The sequence below is a fragment of the Numida meleagris genome, chromosome 1 (assembly GCF_002078875.1).
Source record: "Numida meleagris isolate 19003 breed g44 Domestic line chromosome 1, NumMel1.0, whole genome shotgun sequence".
NCBI classification, from domain to species: Eukaryota; Metazoa; Chordata; class Aves; order Galliformes; family Numididae; genus Numida; species Numida meleagris.
In genome coordinates, this window is record NC_034409.1 from 166,912,562 (window position 1) to 166,935,428 (window position 22,867).

Genomic DNA, 22,867 nt, shown 5'->3' on the forward strand with positions numbered 1-22,867 from the left:
CGGGTGATGAACAGTAAGGTATTTTAAACTACTGTAACTTGTCTCTATCCAAACAGAAATCTCCAGGAAATATGTCAGCCAAGAGGTTAAATTCTCCAGAGCAATAGTTTAAAGTTATACACTGGTAGAAGATAACTATCTTTTCTGTATTCTGTTAAATTGTAGAACGGATTTAGAATTAAAGTGAACAATAACTATTGGCAGCTCTTTCAGTTTTATGTTGCCCTAGGTGAATGCAAGTTGACATGGTGTTGTTTTATACATACTTGAGTCTATGTGCATTTGTTGAAGAGCTATTTCAATGGAAAGTCACAGAACAATGATTTATGGGTACTTTGTTTGCTTTGATTTTGTTTTTCAAGAAAAGGATGAAGAAACAAAAGCACTTGAAGCACTTCTTTCTAATATAGAAAAGCCAGTGGTAAGTAATTACAGCTTTCTATAAACTCAGAGTGTATCTGTTGCTATACTATACAGTAATACCTCCTTTTCTCTGTCCAAGTTCAGTTCTTCAGTTCTCAGCAGTAATGAAAACTCACTTAACATTCATTGACTGAAATGTAAATGACCAAAGTAATTTTTAATACATTAACATTTACGAAGCCAAAATTGCCTTAATACTTAATATGTGGAATTCTTTTCATTACACTCATCCCTCAGGTATTTATATGCATTGTTAAGATCCCCCTTGAGCCTTCTCTGAACAGTTCCACCTCTTGCCTAGTGCCAGGAGCAGAGGCCATGGGCACAAACTGGAGCACAGGAGGTTTCCTCTGAACACCAGGAGCACTGCTGTGCTGTGCAGTGACGAAGCACTGGCACAGGCTGCCCAGAGGCTGTGGGGTCTCCTCCTTGGGGATCTCCCAGAGCCGCCTGGACGTGGCCCTGGGCACCCTGCTCTGGGTGTCCCTGCTGGGACAGGGGCTGGAGCAGAGGGACCCAGAGGGCCCTGCGACCCCAACCATTCTGTGATTCTGTGGTGCTGCAAGGGTTGAGCAGGGATAAATAACTACAGTCCTGTATGCTCAGAGTCTTGCTGTGTCCAGGCGTCAGAATGAGACAGCATTTCTTCAGTGCCCCCGTGTCAAGTTCTGTAAGAAATGATTGAGGGAAATGAGATGAAGAAATAGATAGAAGAAAGCTGATCCTGGCTGCTGCTAGGATGCAGATAGCAGCTGTAACATTCAGGTTCAAGAGCACTGAACAGGGTGTTCTTGGAAACCAGAGCTTCTGGAGAAGCAATAAAAAGAATTTTTGGAGAATAAAATGGGACTGGAAAGAAAGCTTATGAAGGTTAAGGTGTGAATAGAGAAAGAAAGTGAGGAGCAGAGACGGCTCCTGGCAAGGAGCGCAGATCCAAAGGATGATCAAGACTGAGGGATCCTAAAATAGATGAGGAATCCGACTTCAGAAAATGAGACCAGAAGCAAATAGAATTGTGGATGTGAACTATTGGAAGAACAGGTGGCTTTTCTGCTCGTTATTTTTACAAGCAGATTAATAATGGAAGGATTATGGGAGTCTGAATGTACTATTAGTAAGAATGAGAGTGGAGGGGATGATGGGCAGTAGCAGGAGGCTGAAACTCCCTAGGAAGGATGAAGAATCACAGAATGGCTTGGGTTGGAAGGGACCCCAGGGATCATCAAGTTCCAATCCCCCTGCCACAGGCAGGGCCACCAACCTCCAGATCTGGTACTAGACCAGATTGCCCAGGGCCTCATCCAACACCTCCAGGGACAGAGCATCCACAGCCTCTCTGAGCAGCCTGTTCCAGCACCTCACCACTCTCTCTGTAAAGAACTTATATTTGTGAGACAAGGGCACCAGAATTTAAAGAGAATACTAAAGGGAAGAATGGTGTGGAATAAATGAATGAGTACAGACTGGAATGAAGAACCAGTGGTTAGGACCAAACTTAAAAAAGTTGGAAGAAAAAAGTTCAGAAAAGGTTATGGCTGTGAGAATGAACATAGGTCTGTATCTGCATTGAGTTTTGCCCAGGACGTTGGATGTAATCCAACTTTCATAAATCTCATCATCTTTTTGACAGCAGGTACTTGAGAGACCCACCAGCAGAGATTTTAGTCTGCAGCCTGTTATTTCAGTGCCCAGCTGTGCATTTCATCTCCATAGACGATACTAAATGCCTGTTGCTATCACTGTTACATCAAGCAGTAGAGACTTGTGCAAGACTTTTGGTGTTGAGTGTTACGCTTTAGGAAGATATGCATCAAAGTAGTGTTAGAAGAATTATATTCTATTTTCAAAGAGAAACAATGAAGATTTGGTACTAATGCTGGGCCATTGTATGAAGATTACAATAGCTTTTTTTTGTTTGTTTTAATATGGTGACATGCTGTTTTTTTCTGTATGGACCCTGCATAGTTCATAGTTCTCATAGATCTGCTTTGAGAATGGATCAGGACTGTGCAGGGCTGTGTTAGCTAAAGGGACTGGTGCCTTAGACCCCTTTTGACTCTTGATCACAAGAGTCTGTCTTAACAAAGGAACATGTGCCTAGTCTAGCCACAAGTTGCATCAGAATGGATACAGAAGCAAATTTTGCTGCAGGGCTAAATTGCAGCAAGATAGAGCTGGCACTTGGACATGCTAGGCAACAGTGTTCTCAGTAGCCCTCACATCATGAGTGTGAGCTGTGACCTTAGCTCCGGGAGAGTGTGGGTGATGCTTTCTGTCCTGACTAGAAGTGAAGGGACTAGTTTTCTAGAAGACATATGTATATGCACAATCCTCTGCCCAGTGGTTAGGGCATACAGGATGCCATCCAAGTCAGGAATGTCAGCAGTGACTGCACTGACATGGGGAGTGATAATTGAGCATGGTGGGGCAGTTAGAATGAGACTGTGAAAAGTACATTCAGCAAGTGTAACATCAGCTGTGCTGGCAGAGGACATAGAAAAAAGCAGTAGTGTCCCGGTACATCTCTGTTTTGTTTCCTTTTGCTTCCTTCCACTCAGAATATTCATCCATCCTTCCCCTATAGGCAAACATGACTAGTTTCACTGTTTTCCCCGCAGCCCCCTATGACCTTTCTTGAATTTCACTGCATGTGGCTATGTGCCTGCAAGTGCTGTCTTTGCAGAAGCCCTCTTTGCAGGAGATCACAAGCCTGGGCAGCAGTAATCTACAACAAGCCAAAGAGTGGACAAGGCAAAAAGCCAGACGTGCAGCACTCAGAGCAGCTTACTCCTTGCGAAGGCCCAGGACTGTCAGGGCTGTGGATGGGTGGAAGACTAGCCGCTGTTGCACCTTGGGGAATGTGATCAGATGAGAGGAAGGGAGATTGTAAGGCCCCTACTGAGGCCTTGCATGATCAGAAGCAAGCCTCCCACAGTTTCTCAAAGGAAATATTGTCCTTGCTCTCCCACAAGTGAACAGGGAGATAGTTTTTCTACACCTTCTGTTTGTAGTTATCCTCAGAAGTATTTCTGCAGGCTTTTGGTTAATGTTTTTCTTGTATGTGGGGATTCTGCCATGATTCTCTTGATGGATCATAAGCTCCTATTTCCTTGTTGAACTTCAGTGCTAGCACAGGGAATACCAGATACCAGCTGTGATGGCAGTCAGATGATCAGATGGTCATGCAAGTGCTGCCCGGTACAATGTCCACTGCACTGTATCCTCCTTTAGGAAACCTGGAGTGTTGAAGGCTGTGGCAGGTCCCGGGCTTCCCTATGTCTCAGCATGCTCCATGGCATGCTTTCGTTCCTGCATCTTTGTCAGTCCTGTGCATTATGAGGCACATCAGCCTTGCTGCTTCCAGACTCCTGTTAGGTGTATTTTTATGAACTGTATCGACTTCTCAGCATTCAAGCAGTCTGCACCAGACATCGTGTTCACTAAGCAAATGGCAAAAAAAGTACAAGAGAAGACAAGGGGAACTGAAAAGGCAAAAGCAAAATGAAGAATGAGTATTTAATGAGAAGAAGGGATAGGCACTCATAGTTTCTGGTTACATAGCATTATAAAGTCCATGGGAGTACATCATGTTTTGTAGCTTATGTATGTTCTTTTAGAACATGATGCTGTTTACTTACCAGTTAAGTACCTTGTGCAATCCAAATGGTACATATTAAAACTACTGTTTGTTGGGGGTTTTTTTGTTTTGTTTTGTTTTGTTTTGTTTTGTTTTGTTTTGTTTTTTTACCCAAATGGCACATCTTTAAAAAGGGAATTAACTTGTGCAAGGCGGACTTCAAATGAAGAAATGCCCACTTCAATTTTCTCATTGTTAGGGTCAGCATTGTAATCTGCTTTTGAAGGAGCACAGAATGTTCAGAGCTGCAGCCAAAGTCAACTACAGTTGCTTGAATAAGTATACTAAGTAATTAGTAACATTAAGTTTTCTGAAAAATTTATTCCTGAGTGTCTCAGATTGGGCACCTAAGAATAGTGGATTCCCCTGATTTTAATCTTTGTTCTTCAGAGTACTTCTTCCCTCCACATATCACAGAGATAACTGAAAATATGCTAGTGTTTTGCACTTGAGAAGTGATGGGAATTCTCAAAAAATTTCTGAAACTCTAAGTGATTAGTTGCCATACTAAAGCTCTGGCTAGTGTTTAAAAAGTCAAGTATTGGGATATTTTCAATCATCAAAGATAAAGGACAATACTGAATAATTGCTTAGGAAAGTAATCAGTAAATGACTGTCTCGAGCAAGTATCTCCCAGATCCTCAGGTGTATAGCTCCTACACGTATTTCTTAAGTGGTTCACTCCCCAGTGCTCTTCAGCAATGCTTATTAGTTTAGGTTTGGCTTCTTGCCGCTGCTTGGTTTAACATGAGGGTACATCACAGAAGGGGAACCAGTAGTTTGACATGACCACCTGCTTTATTGCTGACCATCCAGTTTCACTGGGCACCATCTACTGGACCTAGTGCCTTTGCTGTGGGTTGTTAATTTTCTAGTCCAGCTACAATGTTAGGGTGAATGCGGATTTCTACCTCACTGCAAATACAAGGTGGAAATAACTGTTAAATGCTTTCTTTCACAACTTCGGCTTCTACATCCAGCGTAAATAGAGCAGTGCCTGACATGGAACTTTTCTAACTGATTTCTTAAAATATCTTCTGTCTTTAACCCTGGTAGCTGTTTTTATTTCCTTGAATCTCTTCCCTTGTAAAGTCTGATCAATTGTAACTTGTGTGCGAATGTTTTTCTCCTTTTTCCCCATATGCACACATGTGCATGTGTAGGTACAAAAAAAATTATAAAGTTTTATATATATATATGTCCAGTGCTGCTTTTTATGCTTTAAGATATCCTTAATTCCAAACTTCTGCAACTTTTCACTTTGCATTTCTGTTTGTGTTGAATTACACTGACTGTTGCTTTTTAAACTTTGGCAAATCAGCCACAGCAAAGCTTTAGATCTTCATTACATGGTTTAGTCACATACCCTGTTTACACAAAGTTAAAACAAGCAGAACAACCTACATGGTCATTGATTTTTAGCTTGGTGCATATTATAATTTCATTGTGCTATAGTTGCTTTGTTAACAGTTGTCATCTATTGTTTTAGATGTCTTACAAAAGTTCCATCTTTCTTCAGTTGACCGGCAAATATTGCCCTGGGTGAATAACTCAGGATAACAACTTTTCCTCCGGAGACTTAGGGTTAAATATTCTTTCTTGACTGTTATTGCAATATAAGAGATTTCTACTGCGCTCCTTGTTTAATTTCACTAGCCTAAGTTCTGTGAGTTGTTTATAACTCTGTAATGTTGTCTTTGATGTTCCAGTGTTGTCTTTGATGTCCCTCTCTTTTAACTCTCTCTAGTGAACAGCTGAAACCTCTAATGCTTGAATATCCCAGTAAGATGTCATGCCAGCTTTCATTCATACCAGCCACCTGTTAGCCTGTGTAAAAGACATACTAAGATGAATGAAGAGAAATGTGATCTATGAAGTGTATATGACAGTACGGCACTAGTAAAGCATTAGGTTGAGTGTTATGTACAGTTCTTGGCAAAGCACTAAAGGTGATGGAACAGAAGTTAATAATCAAAGAGGAGAGTGAAAATGATCAGAGATTTAGGCAAGTGAGGAGAGTTTTCAAATACTTAAGAAAACTGGAGGAGGGAAGGAGAGATCTGATGTTCAAATCCGTAGTGGCTAGGACATGTAGGCTTAACTGATAGAACAAGAGATACTACCTGGAAATTAGGGATAAAATTGATCTGGTGCCAATGACCCATTTTCGCTGTTTCAATCTTGAAGTTGTCTCATTTGCGTTAAGAGCACCAGTTATGAGAATAGTGTTTTCATTCTTACACTCTGGTAATAGATTTCCAAAAGCAACTATTCAATATATATACTTTTACACACATATATATGACAGTGATACTGTGAAACTAGTCATTTCACATAATGTGTTGTCAGTTCATTTGAAATGATTGGTAATGGTAGGCAGGTGCAACATACAAACCACTTCCCTGGGCATCCTGTTCCTGTGCCTAACCACTGTAGCCCACTAGGTGGCATTCGTTTCTTTGCAATCAGCCCTGTTCCCTAGGATAACAATTTTCTCGTTTCCAGCTTGATTTCACAGAATCACAGAACGATTAAGGTTGGAAAAGACCACTAAAATCATCTAGTCCAACCATTAGCCCATCCCCACCACGCCCACTAACCATGTCCCTCAGTACCACATCTACATTTCATCTGTAAAAACTAATCAGTAGGTCATACATCAGTATAAACACTCTGATTTGCTAATGATGCATGGTTTTCTTCTCTTCTGTTTATATACAATAACATTTATATGGCAGAAGTCTCAAAAATTATATTTCTACAGGTGTCAGACATTCAGGCAAGAACAGCACTGCTGATGTGGTCACCTCCATCCATTGATGTTGGAGACAACACTGACAAGAGTAACATACCAGAGGTTTATACTTACGAAGTGATGATTTCAAGTAGCGGGAAAGATGGAAAATACAAAACTGTATATATGTAGGTGTTCGTTTTCTTTATTTTGTTGCTGCTACATTTAATTGTGTGGCTTAAAATCTCATTAAAGTCTGCTTGTTGTTTGGAGATTCAAATAGTTAGCAACATCTCTTTTTGAAACAAGGTCTTTTCTTCAGTTGAAATGGTTCTGTTTCATTACTGAAGTCTATACCAATAATTAGAATATGAAGACTCTTAGGTGTTGAACATGTTCTAATATCACTTAACTGTACTGACATCAGCTACACTAGAAATCACAGCTTTTCAAGTGATAAGGTACACAAGTAGCGACAGATGCAAATCTGACATGTGTTTATTACTTGCCTCTCCTCCCATTAAGGGTATTCCTCCCTTCTGGTTGGCAGGAAACAGTGTTACTTTATGAAATAAAGTAGATTCTCACATAACACAACTCTTGAGCATTGAAACAAACTAAACTCTCAAGCTGTATAATTTGTAACGCAATGATTTTTAATCATGTTTTTTTCCACAACTTGAAGAAATTTAGCAGTAAAATTAATCATTAAAGATATGGAGCTGTCTAATAATCACAAATCTTTGTATTTAGCGAGCGTATATTAGTCACTTTCCATGAATTTCTTAGGAGAAGTTTATGAATCACAAGTTGGATATCCCTGTCTTAGAAACTAGGTGAAAAGAGCTTTTCTAACTAGGCTGATACAGTAAAAGCAGAGTAATAGATATTTCATAGGTGCCTTTTCTGCTTTCTAGGCTCTAAACAGTAGGTATACACAATCATGTACAGTTCTAGATAATCATTTTTGTAAGGCTGAAGAGTTATAAATATCCGTGTTTCTACAGGTCCCAATTCTTAGGTACTTTTTTGTAAAAACAGACACATGCACACACTCCAACATGTCAGCTGGTATAACTGAGTAAGGAAGAAGGTAATTTTTATTTAAAAACAAAAAAAAGGCAAAAAAAAACCAACAGAAACAAAGCAGGGGAAGCCTGTACAATTCCAAGATAAATGTGTCTTCATTTTAGCATACTTAGCAACAGAAACAACCTATTAACAAGTATGTCCTTACAAGGAGTGTTAGGTGGATGGTTTAGGTGTATGCCTTTTTATTAATGCATGTAATTCTAAAATGATCTGTTTAACAAAATTACGCCTCTTTTCAGTGGAGAAGAAAATAAAGTTACTGTAAATGATCTCAGGCCAGCAACTGATTACCATGCAAAGTGAGTATCATCCTTTTCTGATCACTACATTCAATGGGAATGTTTTTGAAGTTTCATTCTGTCTGCATATTTGATTGCAGAAACCTTCAGGAATTGCCTTTATCTCGATACCCTCCTTTGAGTCATAGTGGTAGTTGAAATATTGCCGTTTTTAAATCAACCTTTTTGTTTAGTTCATCACACAATCAATTTTGGAAAACATGACATTTTTGCTACCTCACCCAGTATCTGTGCTCTTGTGACTTCATGCCAATGCAGTGACCTTTTTATTTCCTTTGAGCCAGGCACGGATGGTGCTTCCTTTATGCTATTTCCTCACAAGTACTAGAAGGTACCTTGCACAAGAATGTTCTTTCTGCTGGCCACTTCATGCTGCTTTCCCCTTGTTCCAGCAGGCCAGTCTGGAAAATCCCAAGATTTCTGTGCTCAGAAGCCATTTAGAGGCAGCTGGTAGGAAGGAAGGGAACAGAAGAATATGAGTCAGAAATGTTGTGCCCCTTTCCTCATGCACTGGGGGGGAGAAGGATTTCTGTTATGTAGTAATCTCGTGATTCCCGTTTGCTCAAAGGGGAGTGCTAAGTTCTGGGTCCTCGGTGTAAGGGACTCTGCGCCTTCTAGTGCCTTTTTCCAGGGTTTTGTCCGTTACCCAACTGAAAGCCAAACAGAGCTGTCTGTTCATCACACCCTTCTCATTCGTTGTGTGCTACTGTGTGTACTACAGCACGAGTTCAGGAGAAGGATGAATGGTAAATTGACTAGCTCTTTCATATGCAAGTGTTTCTCTGTGATTTTGTTCCTATTTTTAGTAATGTTTACTCACTTTATCCAATTATGTTCAAGTTGAAAATGCATGGAGCATAGAGGTCAGAGCCCAAGATGTTTTTCCCGGTGAAAGTCCTTTTCTACCAGGCCGTGTCCAGATTACATTTTACTTATTTCAGGTCATTGTAGAGGATTCATGTGAGTAGATGACTTAGCCATCTAAGTTCTTCCTGAACTAGTAATTAATTAGAATTCTGCCAGTCTGAACATTGCCCAAAAGGAAGATAAGAAAGACTGAACTATGAAGATAATGGACAAATTTTATATTTGCAATTGTTTGTAAAGACAAATAACTTTGTGTGCGACATTAGGCACTGTTAGATGTTTTGATCTCCATGCTCGTGTATTCTACAATGTCAAATTTCCCATGACTTGCTGTTCATGCTTCATAAGCAGGTGACGCAGGTCTTATACGTTATAGTGATCAGAGGAAGGGGTTTTTTGTTTGTTTTTGTCTTTCAAAGAAACGAGTGAATCAGAAGAAAGTGATGTGTGGATTCACCCAAGAAAGAAACAAGGCATAGCTGTGCATCTGCTAGGAAAGGGAGGAGGGTGGGAGGAGACCAGAGGATAATCTTATTTCATTTTGGAGAAAGGCTTTGAGCAAAGCAAACCATTCCTCTTTGAGACAGAGGCAACAATTCATTCTTCTGAAGTACAAGAAGAGCTAGTGCACAGCCTTCCTGCAGGAAAGGACAGGGTGAAACAACTCAGTAAAGCTCTACTAAATGCAAAAGATACTCTGAAAATACATTAACGGTGTCGCTGTGCCTGTGTCAAGAAAGCACTTGCAGAATAATTATCTGTATTATCAGTTCAAACATCTACAACAGGTAACAAGCCTGCAAGATGTTACCATTGTTTCCCTACCAAAGTATAGCAAATAGTAGACATGTTTCAAATGTAATTGTGAGAATAAAGCTGACTGATGGTAATGATGTAAAGCAAATAGTGAGCATATTTCAAATATAATTGTGAAGATCCAAAGTAAAGGACTCTTCTTTTGTATTACTTTTGCTGACCAAGATGTTTATACCAGTTAAGTTGCATATATATGCAACTTATATGCAGTAATATATTATGTAATGAGATAGAAAGGCAGTAACTTAATTCTGAATACTCCGTTTTCCTTGGAAATTTTATACACAGATTTTGAAGTGAAATGTTTCTGACTCTTTTCCACATTTAGAGTCCAAGTGGAATGCAACTGTGTAAAGGGGAGTCCTTCAGAAGCAGAGAGTTTTACCACAATGAGTTGTGAACCTGATGCTCCAAATCTGCCCAGGATAACTAATCGGACCAAAAATTCTCTTACTTTGCAGTGGAAGGTAAGAATTACTTAACACCTGTAAAATAGGCACTTAAAATTCCTCAACAATTGAGGATTTGTGAATAAAACGCCAGTTTATTGAAACATCATGTTTTTGCCAAAAATAGTACTTTTGACCACAGTTCTGTGACTTAAGTATGCATATCAGATTAAATGTGGGCTTCATTAAAAAGAAAAAAAATCCCAGAAAAGCCAGGAGCCTTTGTAATTAAAATTACTGAGCTTGAACAAGAGACACTGGTTTGTGTTTTGGTCCCCTCCTCTAATGAACAACTGATTTCTCTCTCTGTTATTAAACACAGACTTATTTGTGCAAATCAAATGGAGTGGCTTGGAAAGACTGAGATTTGAACAGACCTGCAGCCTCGCTGTTTAGAAAAGTTCTGTGTATTTTGCACTGCTGCCAGAATACTTTATCAAAGTCTAAATTAAAAAAAGCATGTTCTGGATGGAAACAGAACTAGGACCATCTTGGGAAGCGAAAAACTCCTATAAAGGGAACATCTTTGCCCCCCACTGGTTATGTCATGAACTGATCCATACATGCATCTTTCCTGAAGTGATCTGGTATCCAATTACAGTTCAAATTTCTGTTTTTTCTTGTTGCAGGCATCTTGTGATAATGGTTCTAAAATCCACAGTTACCTTTTAGAATGGGATGAAGTAAGCAATTTATTCTATTTTTCTTTTTGTGGTTTTCAAAAGTAGCTGTCTGTGACTGTGCGCATCAAGTTGTATCAGAATTATGGCTTATGTAGGCTCATGAGAAATGATTCCTGAAGCAAGTGTGAAATGATGGTTACTGCCCAATTTTCTTCTTAGGATATATAAAACTTCAGATATTTCTTAGTTACACGATTCTGCCACTTTTAATGGTGGCTTTTTAGTCAGTACTTCTCTCAAGAGTAGACAATAAATGATCACTTTCCTATAACTGCCTTTCGTTTGTGTAAAAGAGCTGGGTCAGCTTTATCCCCACAAACATCTTGCAGCTTCCACCCAGCAGCTATCCCAAGAGGGATGTGGCTGAGCTGTATTGTACTGCTTTTCCCTTCCAGCCTCTTGGAGCTGGGAAGTGGAACAGAATTTTAAAAGCCTCTAGCTCCATACATATGCAAAGTTTTAGGTCAAGTCTCACTGTGTGAGGCATTCTTTAGTCATGTTACACTGCAAAAGTTGAGTTTACTTCACATATGTGTGTTGCTTTAATTGATGGACACATATTTAATAGGGTGAATAATGTGATTAATTTATTCCTTTTTAGGGAAAAGGAAATGGAGAGTTTTGCCAGTGTTATTATGGCCAACAGAAGCAGTATAGGATTACTAAACTATCACCAGCAATGGGGTACACCTTTAGGCTAGCAGCCAAAAATGACATGGGGATGAGGTAAATATTTCTGTTGTATACATAAATATGGAATGCATTTGCATGCATACATGTGCTTGCTTTGGAAAAACATATGATGGCATTTAAAGAAACAAGATTTCTGTCCAACCAGGATTTACGTAGTTTATTTACCGTATGTGATTGGATTATTCAGTTTGCAGATTACATGGGTACTGTGAATCACTTGACCCTGCTTGAGCAAGGGAGGTTGGACTAGATGACCTCCATAAATCCTTTCTAACTCCAGCTATTCGGTGGTTCCTGGCACAGTCTGTTTTGTTCAGGCATTATTATGGCTACGTTAATTCTGCCATGACGTGTGTAAGCATGTAAGTGCTACAAATCTCGGCCCCCTTTATAAGCAGCTATCTCCTGCAGATAGTCCAGCTACTTCTGCCACTTACTCTAATTTCTCAAATTGCCTTCTATAACCTTTTTCGCTAAGCACTACGTTGCACTGACTCACAGATTCAATGAAATTGTGACTGGTGTGTCCGATGTAATAAGCACATCTACTGAAATGTTGGTGGCCATTCTAAAAGACGAGCAACCCTGCCACAGGGCCAGAATTGAATGGCTTTAGTGCTGCAGTTTGTGCTGAAGTTGTGTGAGCGGAGGGTACCTCTTACCATACCCTCTGGTGCTCAGACCTAAGGTATTTCTTGAAGCTGGTGTAACAGTTGGCCAGGGCTTGATCAGCCCTCCTTAAATTTAGCATTGTAGTAAACGCTGTTTAAAGAGATGTCAGTAATTCTGTTGGAGCAGGAAGTAAGGCCATTAGAACCCATGCAGCATCTTGTACGATACTGTGCTTTGCCATATCCCTTTGCCTGTATATGTCCATTCACCTAAGTGAGTTTGTCTCATGTCACTGTGGGAAATGAGCAGAATATAACACTACCACACCTCTGAATTCTTTTGAGCTTCCAGGGCTTATTATAAATGCTTAGCATATGTGGTTATTATTTTTAATTTCTACTTTTCAGAAGTTATAAAGCGCCCAAATTTGTTTTTAATTTGTGAATGAATGACATCTGACTTCAGGAGAGAATAGAAGTAAGAACTCAAAAACACAAAACAAAAATAATATGTTGTCAGGTTAGACTTACGCTGCTGGATGCATTAGCTCTTGATAATGCTTTTCGATCCTCTGGTGAAGTGATAAGGCTGGCTAACACTGTCACTACTAGCACTCATTATCCCTAGAGAAGGCTGCCTGTGCCTACACTGTGTCCCGCCCTTGGACCTTTAGGTCCTATGTGGTAGAAAATCAAGGCTACTCTAGCTATAGGTGTAAAATGGCCATTTTTCATTTGTTTTTTTTTTTTTATAAATCAGTGTTTGAAATATTTTGAGCATTGTGCTACAGCTGACCAGAGTGGTGTTTTTGTAACATCGATTGTGTGCTGCGTGTCCTTCAGTTGGCACAAGGGAGTGTTGGAGGGAGCAGTGCCTGCTTGGACAGCATCAAAACACAGTTTAAAAATAGGGAGCCAGACCCAAGGGTGTAATTCATGCTGGATAGAAGAAATCTTCTGCAGGCTGAATACGTGGAAGTTACAGCTGCCTCAGGAGGTCTCAGACACGTGTGTTGGGAGGCTTTAGAGAGTACCCAGGGAATGTGTTGCATACAGCATCTGTTCTTATGTCTTTCCTTAGGCTCCTGCTTTGGGTCACTGGCAGAGGACTCTATAGTGGGCTAGATTGACTTTCAGAGTGCTCCAACAGAGTCTTTCTTACGTTACTGCCTTCTGGAAGATGTTTCTGGAATGAACTGTTCTCCTAGTTGCTCCTGCACTTGTCTTGATGAGATTTAATTGAAACTGTTCGAAAAAGTAGGCAGGGAGTGAGATGGCAGTTAAGCAGGATTTGGTGCTCAAGTTCTCTTCCTGTTGCCTGGTTCCTTCTGACTGTAAAGGTACCCTCTAGGAGTACCCACAGACATTAAATGAACACTGCTGCGGTGTAAGCAGAAGGAGAACAGTGATCCTTCTGCATTGGAGGACAGTGATCAGTTAAGTACCCTTTTTAAACTAATCACATCAAATAGATTTCTTAATCTGTATTTCATAGCCTTGTAAAGATACACTATATTGTCTTTGTGGTATTACTGAATTAAGAAGTCTCTTGAAATGATGTTTACTGATGTAGAGTGCCAATTTATTCCTTATGAATTATGCTGAAAACCTTAGGTATCTGAAGACTGAATTTTGGCTAAATGATTTTACCAACAAGAGAGGATATTCTACCTTTGAGTTACTCGTATTTTTAAATTTAGTTCTGACCACAAACAGACCTGGAAAAATAAAATCTATTTTAAAGAATGTAGTATTATTGTGCTCTAAGTGAAATGTTTAAGAGCAATTCACACATGAGAATTACTGGAACTCTTTTAGTTGATTGCAGTGGATTTTGGAGTGGTTCAGAGATTAAGGCTTTCTAAATGGTCTGGTTTTTTTCTTTCCTTGCATCTGCTTGTGAAGTGCTTCAGTAGTTGTTTGTCAGCAGAGATAGGCTTAGTATCTGTCCAGCCTCTCTTCATTCTTTCTTAGCCCACGTATGTAATGGTGGAACTTTTTTCTCAGTAGGTAGATGGTAAGTGTCACATCATTTTCAGTTCAGATAATTAATTGCTTGTAACTTTTTGCAAGAAAAAAAAAAGTACTACTCCCCACTTTAAAGTTTTCTCTTGCTTTGCACTTTGTCATTTCCTGCTTTGCAGTGTATTTCACAATCTACATGTCCACACAGATTTCATGTCTGCTTTGGATGCTATTGACATCTTTGATAAGGTATTGTCTGGGAGATATTTTTTAAATGCCAAAAAGACTCCAGAGCAGACCAAAGTTTACAACTTGTGTGATATTATAATGTAGTTTCAGTAACAGAGAAAGTAACATCAAGGTGTCTTTGTATTTTGATTTTTAGGAATGTCAGATTTGGACACACAAGGTCTTTAACTGGTTCTGCTATTCACGCCACACAAAGAATTCTATTTTCAGGGCTTCCTGATGCTCACTTCAGGGATGTGTAGCTTTTAGATTAAGGTTATGTATTTGACATTAGTTTCATACAGTTTACAGAAAAACTAGACAAGCTCTCAAGCCTACAAGTGTTTCTTCAGATGTTATGTAGAAGCAGCAAATTTCTGAATAAACACCAGCTGAGAACAATTTTTTTGTCATCTAGCTGTTTGTGTGATGACCCATGTACTGGCTTTTGCATGCCTCTGTTTCACACTAGCTCTCTTTCTGTAACTTACTTGTATTTTCACTTCAAGGCCTACCTAAGAGTCATCAGATAAGGTTAAAAGTTGTGTTTGGAGACTGTCTATTGTACACTCTACTTTCATATTGGCAACTCTTGAAGAAACTTAACATTGAATAACAATAGTCTGTCATTTTCTGAATCGCTATAGACACTAACACTTCGGAGTATACTTGAAGCACATCATAACTTGCATCGATTGTTGGCTGGGAAGCAAAGATTACTTTGGGGCCTTCCCATATATGTTTCTATATTTTCATATTTTTATTCTGAATAGGCTTTAGTACTCTGTTTCCCACAGAGCTCTTCTGCTTTAGAGAAATGATACGTAAAAGCAGAACATTTTGGTTAGCAAAACATTGTAATTATGTCATACGCAGGAATCTTTCAATTATGAGTATGTTAACGTCATTCAAATTGTTTATAACCAATAGATTTCATGGGCAGGTTAAGTCATCTGCATGTACCAATTTCCAGCTGTGTACATATCCAAGAAATTGTCATAGCTGTGTTTAGTAAGAATGATGTTTCTCTAGATATCAGTTATTGTGTCTGGTTAGTTTTACATACTGCCTGTTTTATTATACACAGTGGTTTTAGTGAAGAAGTCCTGTATCATACCTCAGGCACTGCCCCAACTACACCAGCAAGTCCTTTGCTGATTAATGCTGGAGTTACTTGGTTATCCCTACAGTGGACAAAACCCTCAGGAACACCGTCAGATGAAGGAATTTCGTATATACTAGAGATGGAGGATGAGAACTCAGTAAGTTTAAAATATTTACTCTCGTTTTAAAAAAGAAATTGTAGTGTGTGTTTGATACATCATTGTATTTAAATGTAACAGCGATTATTTTTGCTAGAACATTCTACAAGGAACTGTGTTTTCTGAAGCAAAACTAATGAGTTGTCATTGCAGTGACCACATCACTTAGCTTTCTTCTTTCTAACGCAACAGTAATTGTCATTTGTATTAAATTCTAATCCTGCAGACTTCTAGACTACTTTTAACGTTGTGATTTTGCTTGTGAAAGCTAAGCTCTGTAAGAGTGGGTCAAAGTAATTGCAAGATGAAGTGCAGTCCCCTTAGATGCTATTTCAGCATCAGCACCTTTGTTTTACCCCTGGAAAATGTTAGGTGTAATTTCTCTTGACGCTGTGCACTTTTCTTTATTTTTCTTTTCTCCTCTTCAGAATTGGAGAATGGTTAATTCATATCCTCCCTCACCCCACCCTTATTTTTATACTTGGCTTCCATGTACAGCAGATACACATGGTAGAAATGAAATATCTTGTGTTTACACAATGAAGTTAGACTTAATTACTTTGTCAGAGAAACATAAAACAATTACACTCTACGATGCAGTAATTTATTTACATGAACGATGTTACAGAATCTGGTCTATAATATACAGATATAATGTTTCAAGTACTGCTGTTTGATTCTGCAGGGCTATGGTTTCAAGCCAAAATATGATGGCGACGATCTTACCTACACAGTGAAGAATTTGAGGCGTAGTACAAAATACAAGTTTAGGGTAAGATTTTTCACGTACTTGGGTTTTTGAGTGGCTTCCTTTGGTTGTTTGGGTCTCTTTTTGAACGAAGTTTGACTCATTGACTTACTTGAAGGGAAACCAAATTTGAAGCCAGTCTCTCTCCTAAAACTATCGTCTCATTGCTTTATTGGTCATCTCTGTAGAAGTTTGTGAACCTCTGAAAGGGCATAGCTCCATTGCAGGCATCTTGAAATGTGTTACACAGGTAGTATTACTTAGTTCTTAGGTAGACAGTAAACATCTCAAACCGTTAGGGTAAGGGGCAACTTTGATTTAAAAAAAAAAAAGTGTATCAGTGCTATGTAATGCTTGAACCCAAGTGAGTAAATCACTGATATTCCTGTGGTGCTGAGTCCATTCTTACATTTTGAAGGTCTTAACTTGCTAGCTCAGGATCAAGTCACGCTTGAACAGTAGCATGACTTTTGGATCAAACTTAATGTGTGTCCCACAGTATGAAGCAGAATCAGAATGGTCTCCAGTCTGTTAGGGGAAGAAATGTCCACAGTTGTTGTCTTGTGTACACCTAAACAACTATTTTGTAAGCAAGAAGTGGGAGCTGCTTAAGAACAGCATCTCTTAACAATATGAGAGGGAGCAGTTTAGCACTTGCTGTGTTTGTTTTGAGTCTAATACGCGTAAGTACTCCTTTTGAAATTACAGCAAGTATTTTACAGCTCTGAATATTACTATTTCAGAAGCAGAAAAGGTTACAGTAGGCATTAATCTTATGGTACTTATCCATAACTTAATGCTTATGTGATTTAAAATTTACAGTATATTCTTAGGATTGTACCACTGTTATGGCTATACATGTATTCAAGCTAAAAAACAGCTAAGTACCTTGGAACTAGCTTTTGCAGTACTTATTATAGTTTTCCTTTGGAAGTAACCCTGTATGTGAATCATATACATCATTATTAGTAAGTACGTAGTTAACTTCAGCATCCTAAGTTTATCATTAAAATAAAGAATCAACATTTGTACTACAGTTTTTGTAACAAAACTGTTAGCAAAAGTGTTCACTTTCATAGGGCATAAAGGAGAAACAAATTCTGTGCTAATCAGGTCTTTAATTTTTATTATACAGGAGAAAGACTTAATTAGTAGTAATATTCCTTAAGGCTTTTGAAAGAAACTTTGTAACCATTGGAAACCTTATTATGATACGTAAATACCAACTGCCTTTTTAACTTCATTTGTATGGCAGAAAAACAAACAGATGATTGTTAATCTTGTAAACTCTATCAGGAGAATGTCTAAGAAGCATGTTAGCTCACATTTCCTTTTCTCAAGCTGTAGTGACATCACTCCTATCATTTCGATTCTGTTCAATTCTTAAATAAATATAAAAGCAAAATATACATCTATTTTTAGGTTGCTTAGATTTTTGCTAGGAACAGATTGGAATACATGATAAATTAACTGCACAACTAGGAAGTAGAGAATAGCAACAGTTTGTTTTCTTAGAATCACAGACAAGTCTAGGTTGGAAGAGACCTCAGGCTTTTTAACCCTGTTCTAGCCCTGTTGAGCTGAGACTTTGGTATTTTCAGCTAGGGAGATTTTTCTTTTTGCTGGGCAGCCTGCCCTCATGGTGATTATTTTATTTTTTTATATCGAGCCAGAATTTTCCCTGACACATTTGTGCCCGTTGTCTTTTGTCCTGGCATCACATATCCTTGCCAAAGGTGTGGTTTCATATTTTCTTTAACTGCTTCTTGTGTTCTAGAAGGCTGTGATTAGATCCCCCTCACTGAAACTTAGATTTGCTAGGCAGAGTAAACTCAAGTTTTTCAGCCTTTCCTCCCATATCTTGTTCTCCAGTTCTGTAATCATCGTGCTGGTCTTCTGCACTCTCCAGTTTCTGAGTGTCTCTTGAACTGGGAGTACCAAAACTGGGAATAGTGTCCTAAGTTTGGCCTAAATGATGCTGATTGGAGTGGCATAATCACATCGCTTGCTCTGCTAGCTAAAGCCTTGCTGATGCAGGCTGTGAAACAGTCTACCTTCACTGCTGCCAGGGGTACATTGCTGGCTTGCTCTCACCAGGATCCTGTAGTCCTGCAAAAGTGCAATGAAAAAAGGAGTAGTTGTTAGACCTGAGTGATTTCTGAGTCTCTTAGTTTTAAAAAATTAAGTCTTCAAATCCTTCATTTGGAATAAAGTGGTTTGTACTAAATTGAGAGCTGCATGTCCTAACTACCTTTTAGAGTCAGGCTGGTTTAATACCCTGAGAAGAAGCCTAACTTACACTTATACACCAACATTTGAAATTTGGAGAATATGGAAGATTATTTGATTTTTGTTTGTTTGGTTTGGTTTGGCTTGGTTTGTTTGTTCCAACTTCACCATTACTAGTTTTTTTTGTTTGTTTTTTTTTTAAGGATTCTTTTTTTTCCTGGCAATACACAGGTACTTTTAATTTCAGCATAGTGGTTGACTAACTGTAGGACTAATAAAAAACTGTGAAATGGTATCATAATATGAAATGAAATCATAATAGATTCATTCCTCCTGATGATATATTATTTAGCTGTATACACATAAGTTAATTTGTTCTTATCATTAGCACTGAATGGCATACCGGTACATTTGTTCTGTATTTATAATAATTTCTGTATATTTACAGGTCATTGCCTATAATTCAGAAGGGAAAAGCAGTCCAAGTGAGACAGTAGACTATACTACTTGCCCAGACAAGCCTGGAGCACCTTCAAAACCCTCAGTGAAGGGAAAAATCCATGCACAGAGTTTCAAAATAGTCTGGGGTAAGAATATTGTCCAGCTCAGTTTATACTTTGTCCTCTGTATTTTATGTACGTTTGTAGGTAGAAGGACAGATTTTACTTCAGTAACACTTCAGTCAACTGTAAAGAGCTTCAGTCAACTAGGAGAAAAATACAGGTAAAAAATGCCTATGGTGGCAGAGTAATAGTGTGATTATTGAGAAGAGTAATGTATCAGTTGTAATAGGAACTGATACTGCAGTGGAGTGCAGTATTTAAAAAAAAAACCAGTAGTGTTAATTGGTGTACTAAGAAGTTAATGTTACTCTGGTTTAAAAAGTAGATGCTATGAAATTGTCAGGATTTTCATTAAAAAAAAAAACGCCCAAGCTCAACTCCTCTCTCTAAAATGCTTGATATGTATATTTTTTTTCATTAGGGATCTTGAGAAACTTTTCCTCAGGGTTAGTTTTTCCACCCTTATGCAGTGAAACAAGAGAAGGTGAAGCAGTACTGTGATATAGTGCTGTAGCAGAAAACCAAGTGGTTGAGGATTTTAGTTATTGTTACAAGCAATTACATTTCTTACCTTGTATGATGTATGAAGTTATTAGAAATATCTAATTTGTAAAAAGGAAACTGTCTAAAATATCTATTTAAATAGGGAATTTTTAATAGTTTTGTAGTACTCCTTATTTTTTTTCATGAGTGATAAATAATACGAATGCTTCATTTTTCATTTGGAGTAAATTAACTGCTACCTTCCAACCAAAGAAGTGTAATGTGCTATGTAATAAATCTTATTTTATTTAGCAAGTGTGATGTGATATGTAACGCTTGCCTCAGAGCCAACATCCTTTCATCCAGCATATACATAATGTAATGTTACAGCAGCAGTGCCCTTCTGTATTCAAGTATTAAGCTGCCTCTATATTTGTCAGAAATGTTGCTTTCCCACAGTATTGTAATTTTACTGTTCCGTAAGTCAGCTCTGAGAAAGAGTAGTAGGATTATGCCAAAGATAGTTCTGTAGTTTCCTGTGTTTTCCTTGAATATTGTACTAAGGAGGATACTGATTTCTATTGCTATATTAAAAATTTAAGAGATTAAGTTTTTGGTACAGAACTCCTGACTTCTGTTCTCTCCCAGAATATTTAGCTTTTTTGAATGCTTTCCTTAAAATATTTTGATATGTTCTTACTTGTAAACATGGCAGTCTTCTTCCACTCTGCAGCCCATATTAAAGGATCGTTAGGATCTCTGACCCTGAAACTATAAGCAGGCAGCCTTCCGCAGCACTTCAGCTGGAAACAGAAATGTTTCCTGTGGCATTTCCCAGGTGCCTAATTCACTTGTCACACATCATCTGTAGATGATAGTGGGGTTATGATCTGGCAGCTTTGAATAGTGGAAGACTTGAATGATTTGCAGCTGTCCGAACTGGGATGCAGGATGTTACGGCCAACTGGGTAAAAAAAGCACTCATTTCCTGTGGGGTGACAATTTTTCCTTTTTGAAATTCTTCCCAAAAGCTACAAAACAATTTAATTTAACCTGCTTAGTTGGAATATTGCTTTTTTTTCGTAGATCCGCCAAAAGACAATGGAGGAGCAGCAATAAATACATACGTTGTAGAAATCTCTGAAGGCTCTAATGGTAAGAACTAGGAGTATGTGTTGGCATTCAGCTGTGATCTTTTTTGTATGCACCCATTTAGTTGTAAGTTGTGGAAAGGGTAAAATATGTAATATGATAGCAAATATCATTGCAAGAGACAGTAATTTTAAAAATGAGGTTGTTGATTCCTGTACACAGGAAGCTTTCTTTCTCTGGATTAGAAAGAAAATGCCACAAAACTGTGTCAGAAGAGCTGCTCTGTTTAACCTTTCACTTAGGTGTGTTCTGTTTTGGAATGAAATGATGCATTTCAGATGTTTAAAGGGCAAGAAAGGGCCACTTAGCTTTGTTGCATGTGTGATCGATGAATGAATCACCAGTGTTCCATTCACTGCTATTAAATGGGAACAGTGGTGTAGCCAGAAAAAGTTGTTTAGAATCAGAATTGCAGCATTGTTTGACTTTGAAGAGACCTTCAAAGGGCATCTGGACCAAATTCCCTACAATCAGCAGCGACACCTACAGTTCCATCAGGTGCTCAGAGCCCCATCCAGCCTGACCTTGGATGTCTCCAGGGACAGGGCATCCACCACCTCTCTGGGCAGCCAGTGCCAGTGCTTCGCTACCCTTGTAATTTTTTTTCATAGAATCATAGAATCACCAAGGTTGCAAAAGACCTCCAAGATCATCCAGTCCACCTCCACCTACCACCAATATTTCACCACTAAACCATATCCCTCAGTACCACATCTAAACATTTCTTGAATACCTCCAGGGACGGTGACTCCACCACCTCCCTGGGCAGCCCATTCCAGCACCTGACCACTCTTTCGGAGAAGTTTTTCTACTATTTGCCTTTATGTTCTGTCATACATATTTCTTAATTGGGCATAAAACTATCCAACTAAATTATTTGAAAATCTAAACCTTTTAAGTAGCCTTACTTGTATTCAGGAACATGATTGTACTGATAATGAAAGTTCATACCTCTGTTGCTGTCAGGTTAAGACAGCACACTGTCTCCTAATTGTAACAGTAAATCTGCCATAGGTGTCAGCCATGGTTCTTTCAGAATTTAATCTGTCTCTTCCTTACTGTGTTGCATGTCTACATTAAGTCACTTGTAGAATGGTTTACCTGAGCCTTTCATGCAGATGCAATGAGCTGTGCATTGCATTTCATTTGTAGCCTTCTATATTCTGTGATGGGTTGAATTGTTGTAGATTTAATTTAAAGGCTCCTGTTTCCCAGATAAATGGTTCAGAGAGAGACAGGGAGAATGCTGAAGAGGTTCTTATTTAAGAATCTGGCTGAAGAGAAGAGAATGAAATCAAGTGTTCTAGGTGGTGCTGAGCCATTCAGAAACTCAGAAACAAGCTTGATCAATTTCAAGCTGTAGTGACAATATGCAAGATGGATATACGTGATGTAATTAAAAGGTTTTTTTCCGTGGAAATTTTTGCTGTTCTGTCTTTCCTATTTATTTGGTTATGATGTTTAAATATGCTTGCTGGCCCAGTAATAATTACCTTTTTAAAGTAAATGCTTTCTTATTTAGTGTAAATACCAAATAAGGGAGATATTTTACTTTGCAGATCTACACAAGCTTGTATAGGAAACTGTGAAGCAACTGGAACTTTCTACAGGACACACAAAACAAGCTTTTAATTTTTTTTTTTTTTCATAAACACCAGGCAAGCATTTATTTGGTGTGTTGAGGATACTGAAGTGTGGCAAATCACACCTTGGCTCATTGCACACTTATTCCTTACCTTTCAGGAAACAAGTGGGACACAATATACAGCGGAGCTGCGAGGGAACATTTGTGTGATCGACTGAATCCTGGTTGTTCCTATCGCTTACGTGTATATTGCATTGGGGAAGGAGGCCAGAGCACGGTAATATTAGCTAATGTAGTTTCTAATACAAATCTTTAAGAAAACGTGATCCAGCTGTGTATAAATATTGT

At 38.6% G+C, this 22,867-nt stretch overlaps 1 protein-coding gene across 2 annotated transcripts in view; it reads left to right on the top strand.

Annotated features, from left to right (window-relative positions):
- Nucleotides 1–22,867, top strand: part of FNDC3A (fibronectin type III domain containing 3A) — a 114,212-nt gene that overhangs the window by 73,261 nt on the left and 18,084 nt on the right. For both annotated transcript variants that reach the window (XM_021376315.1, XM_021376325.1), the window contains exons 7-17: nt 363–421; nt 6,825–6,982; nt 8,126–8,185; nt 10,197–10,335; nt 10,947–11,000; nt 11,602–11,726; nt 15,585–15,759; nt 16,445–16,531; nt 19,185–19,323; nt 20,869–20,937; nt 22,678–22,796. In XM_021376315.1, the coding sequence (XP_021231990.1) occupies nt 363–421; nt 6,825–6,982; nt 8,126–8,185; nt 10,197–10,335; nt 10,947–11,000; nt 11,602–11,726; nt 15,585–15,759; nt 16,445–16,531; nt 19,185–19,323; nt 20,869–20,937; nt 22,678–22,796 (1,184 nt within the window). The remainder of the gene's footprint in view (nt 1–362; nt 422–6,824; nt 6,983–8,125; nt 8,186–10,196; nt 10,336–10,946; nt 11,001–11,601; nt 11,727–15,584; nt 15,760–16,444; nt 16,532–19,184; nt 19,324–20,868; nt 20,938–22,677; nt 22,797–22,867) is intronic.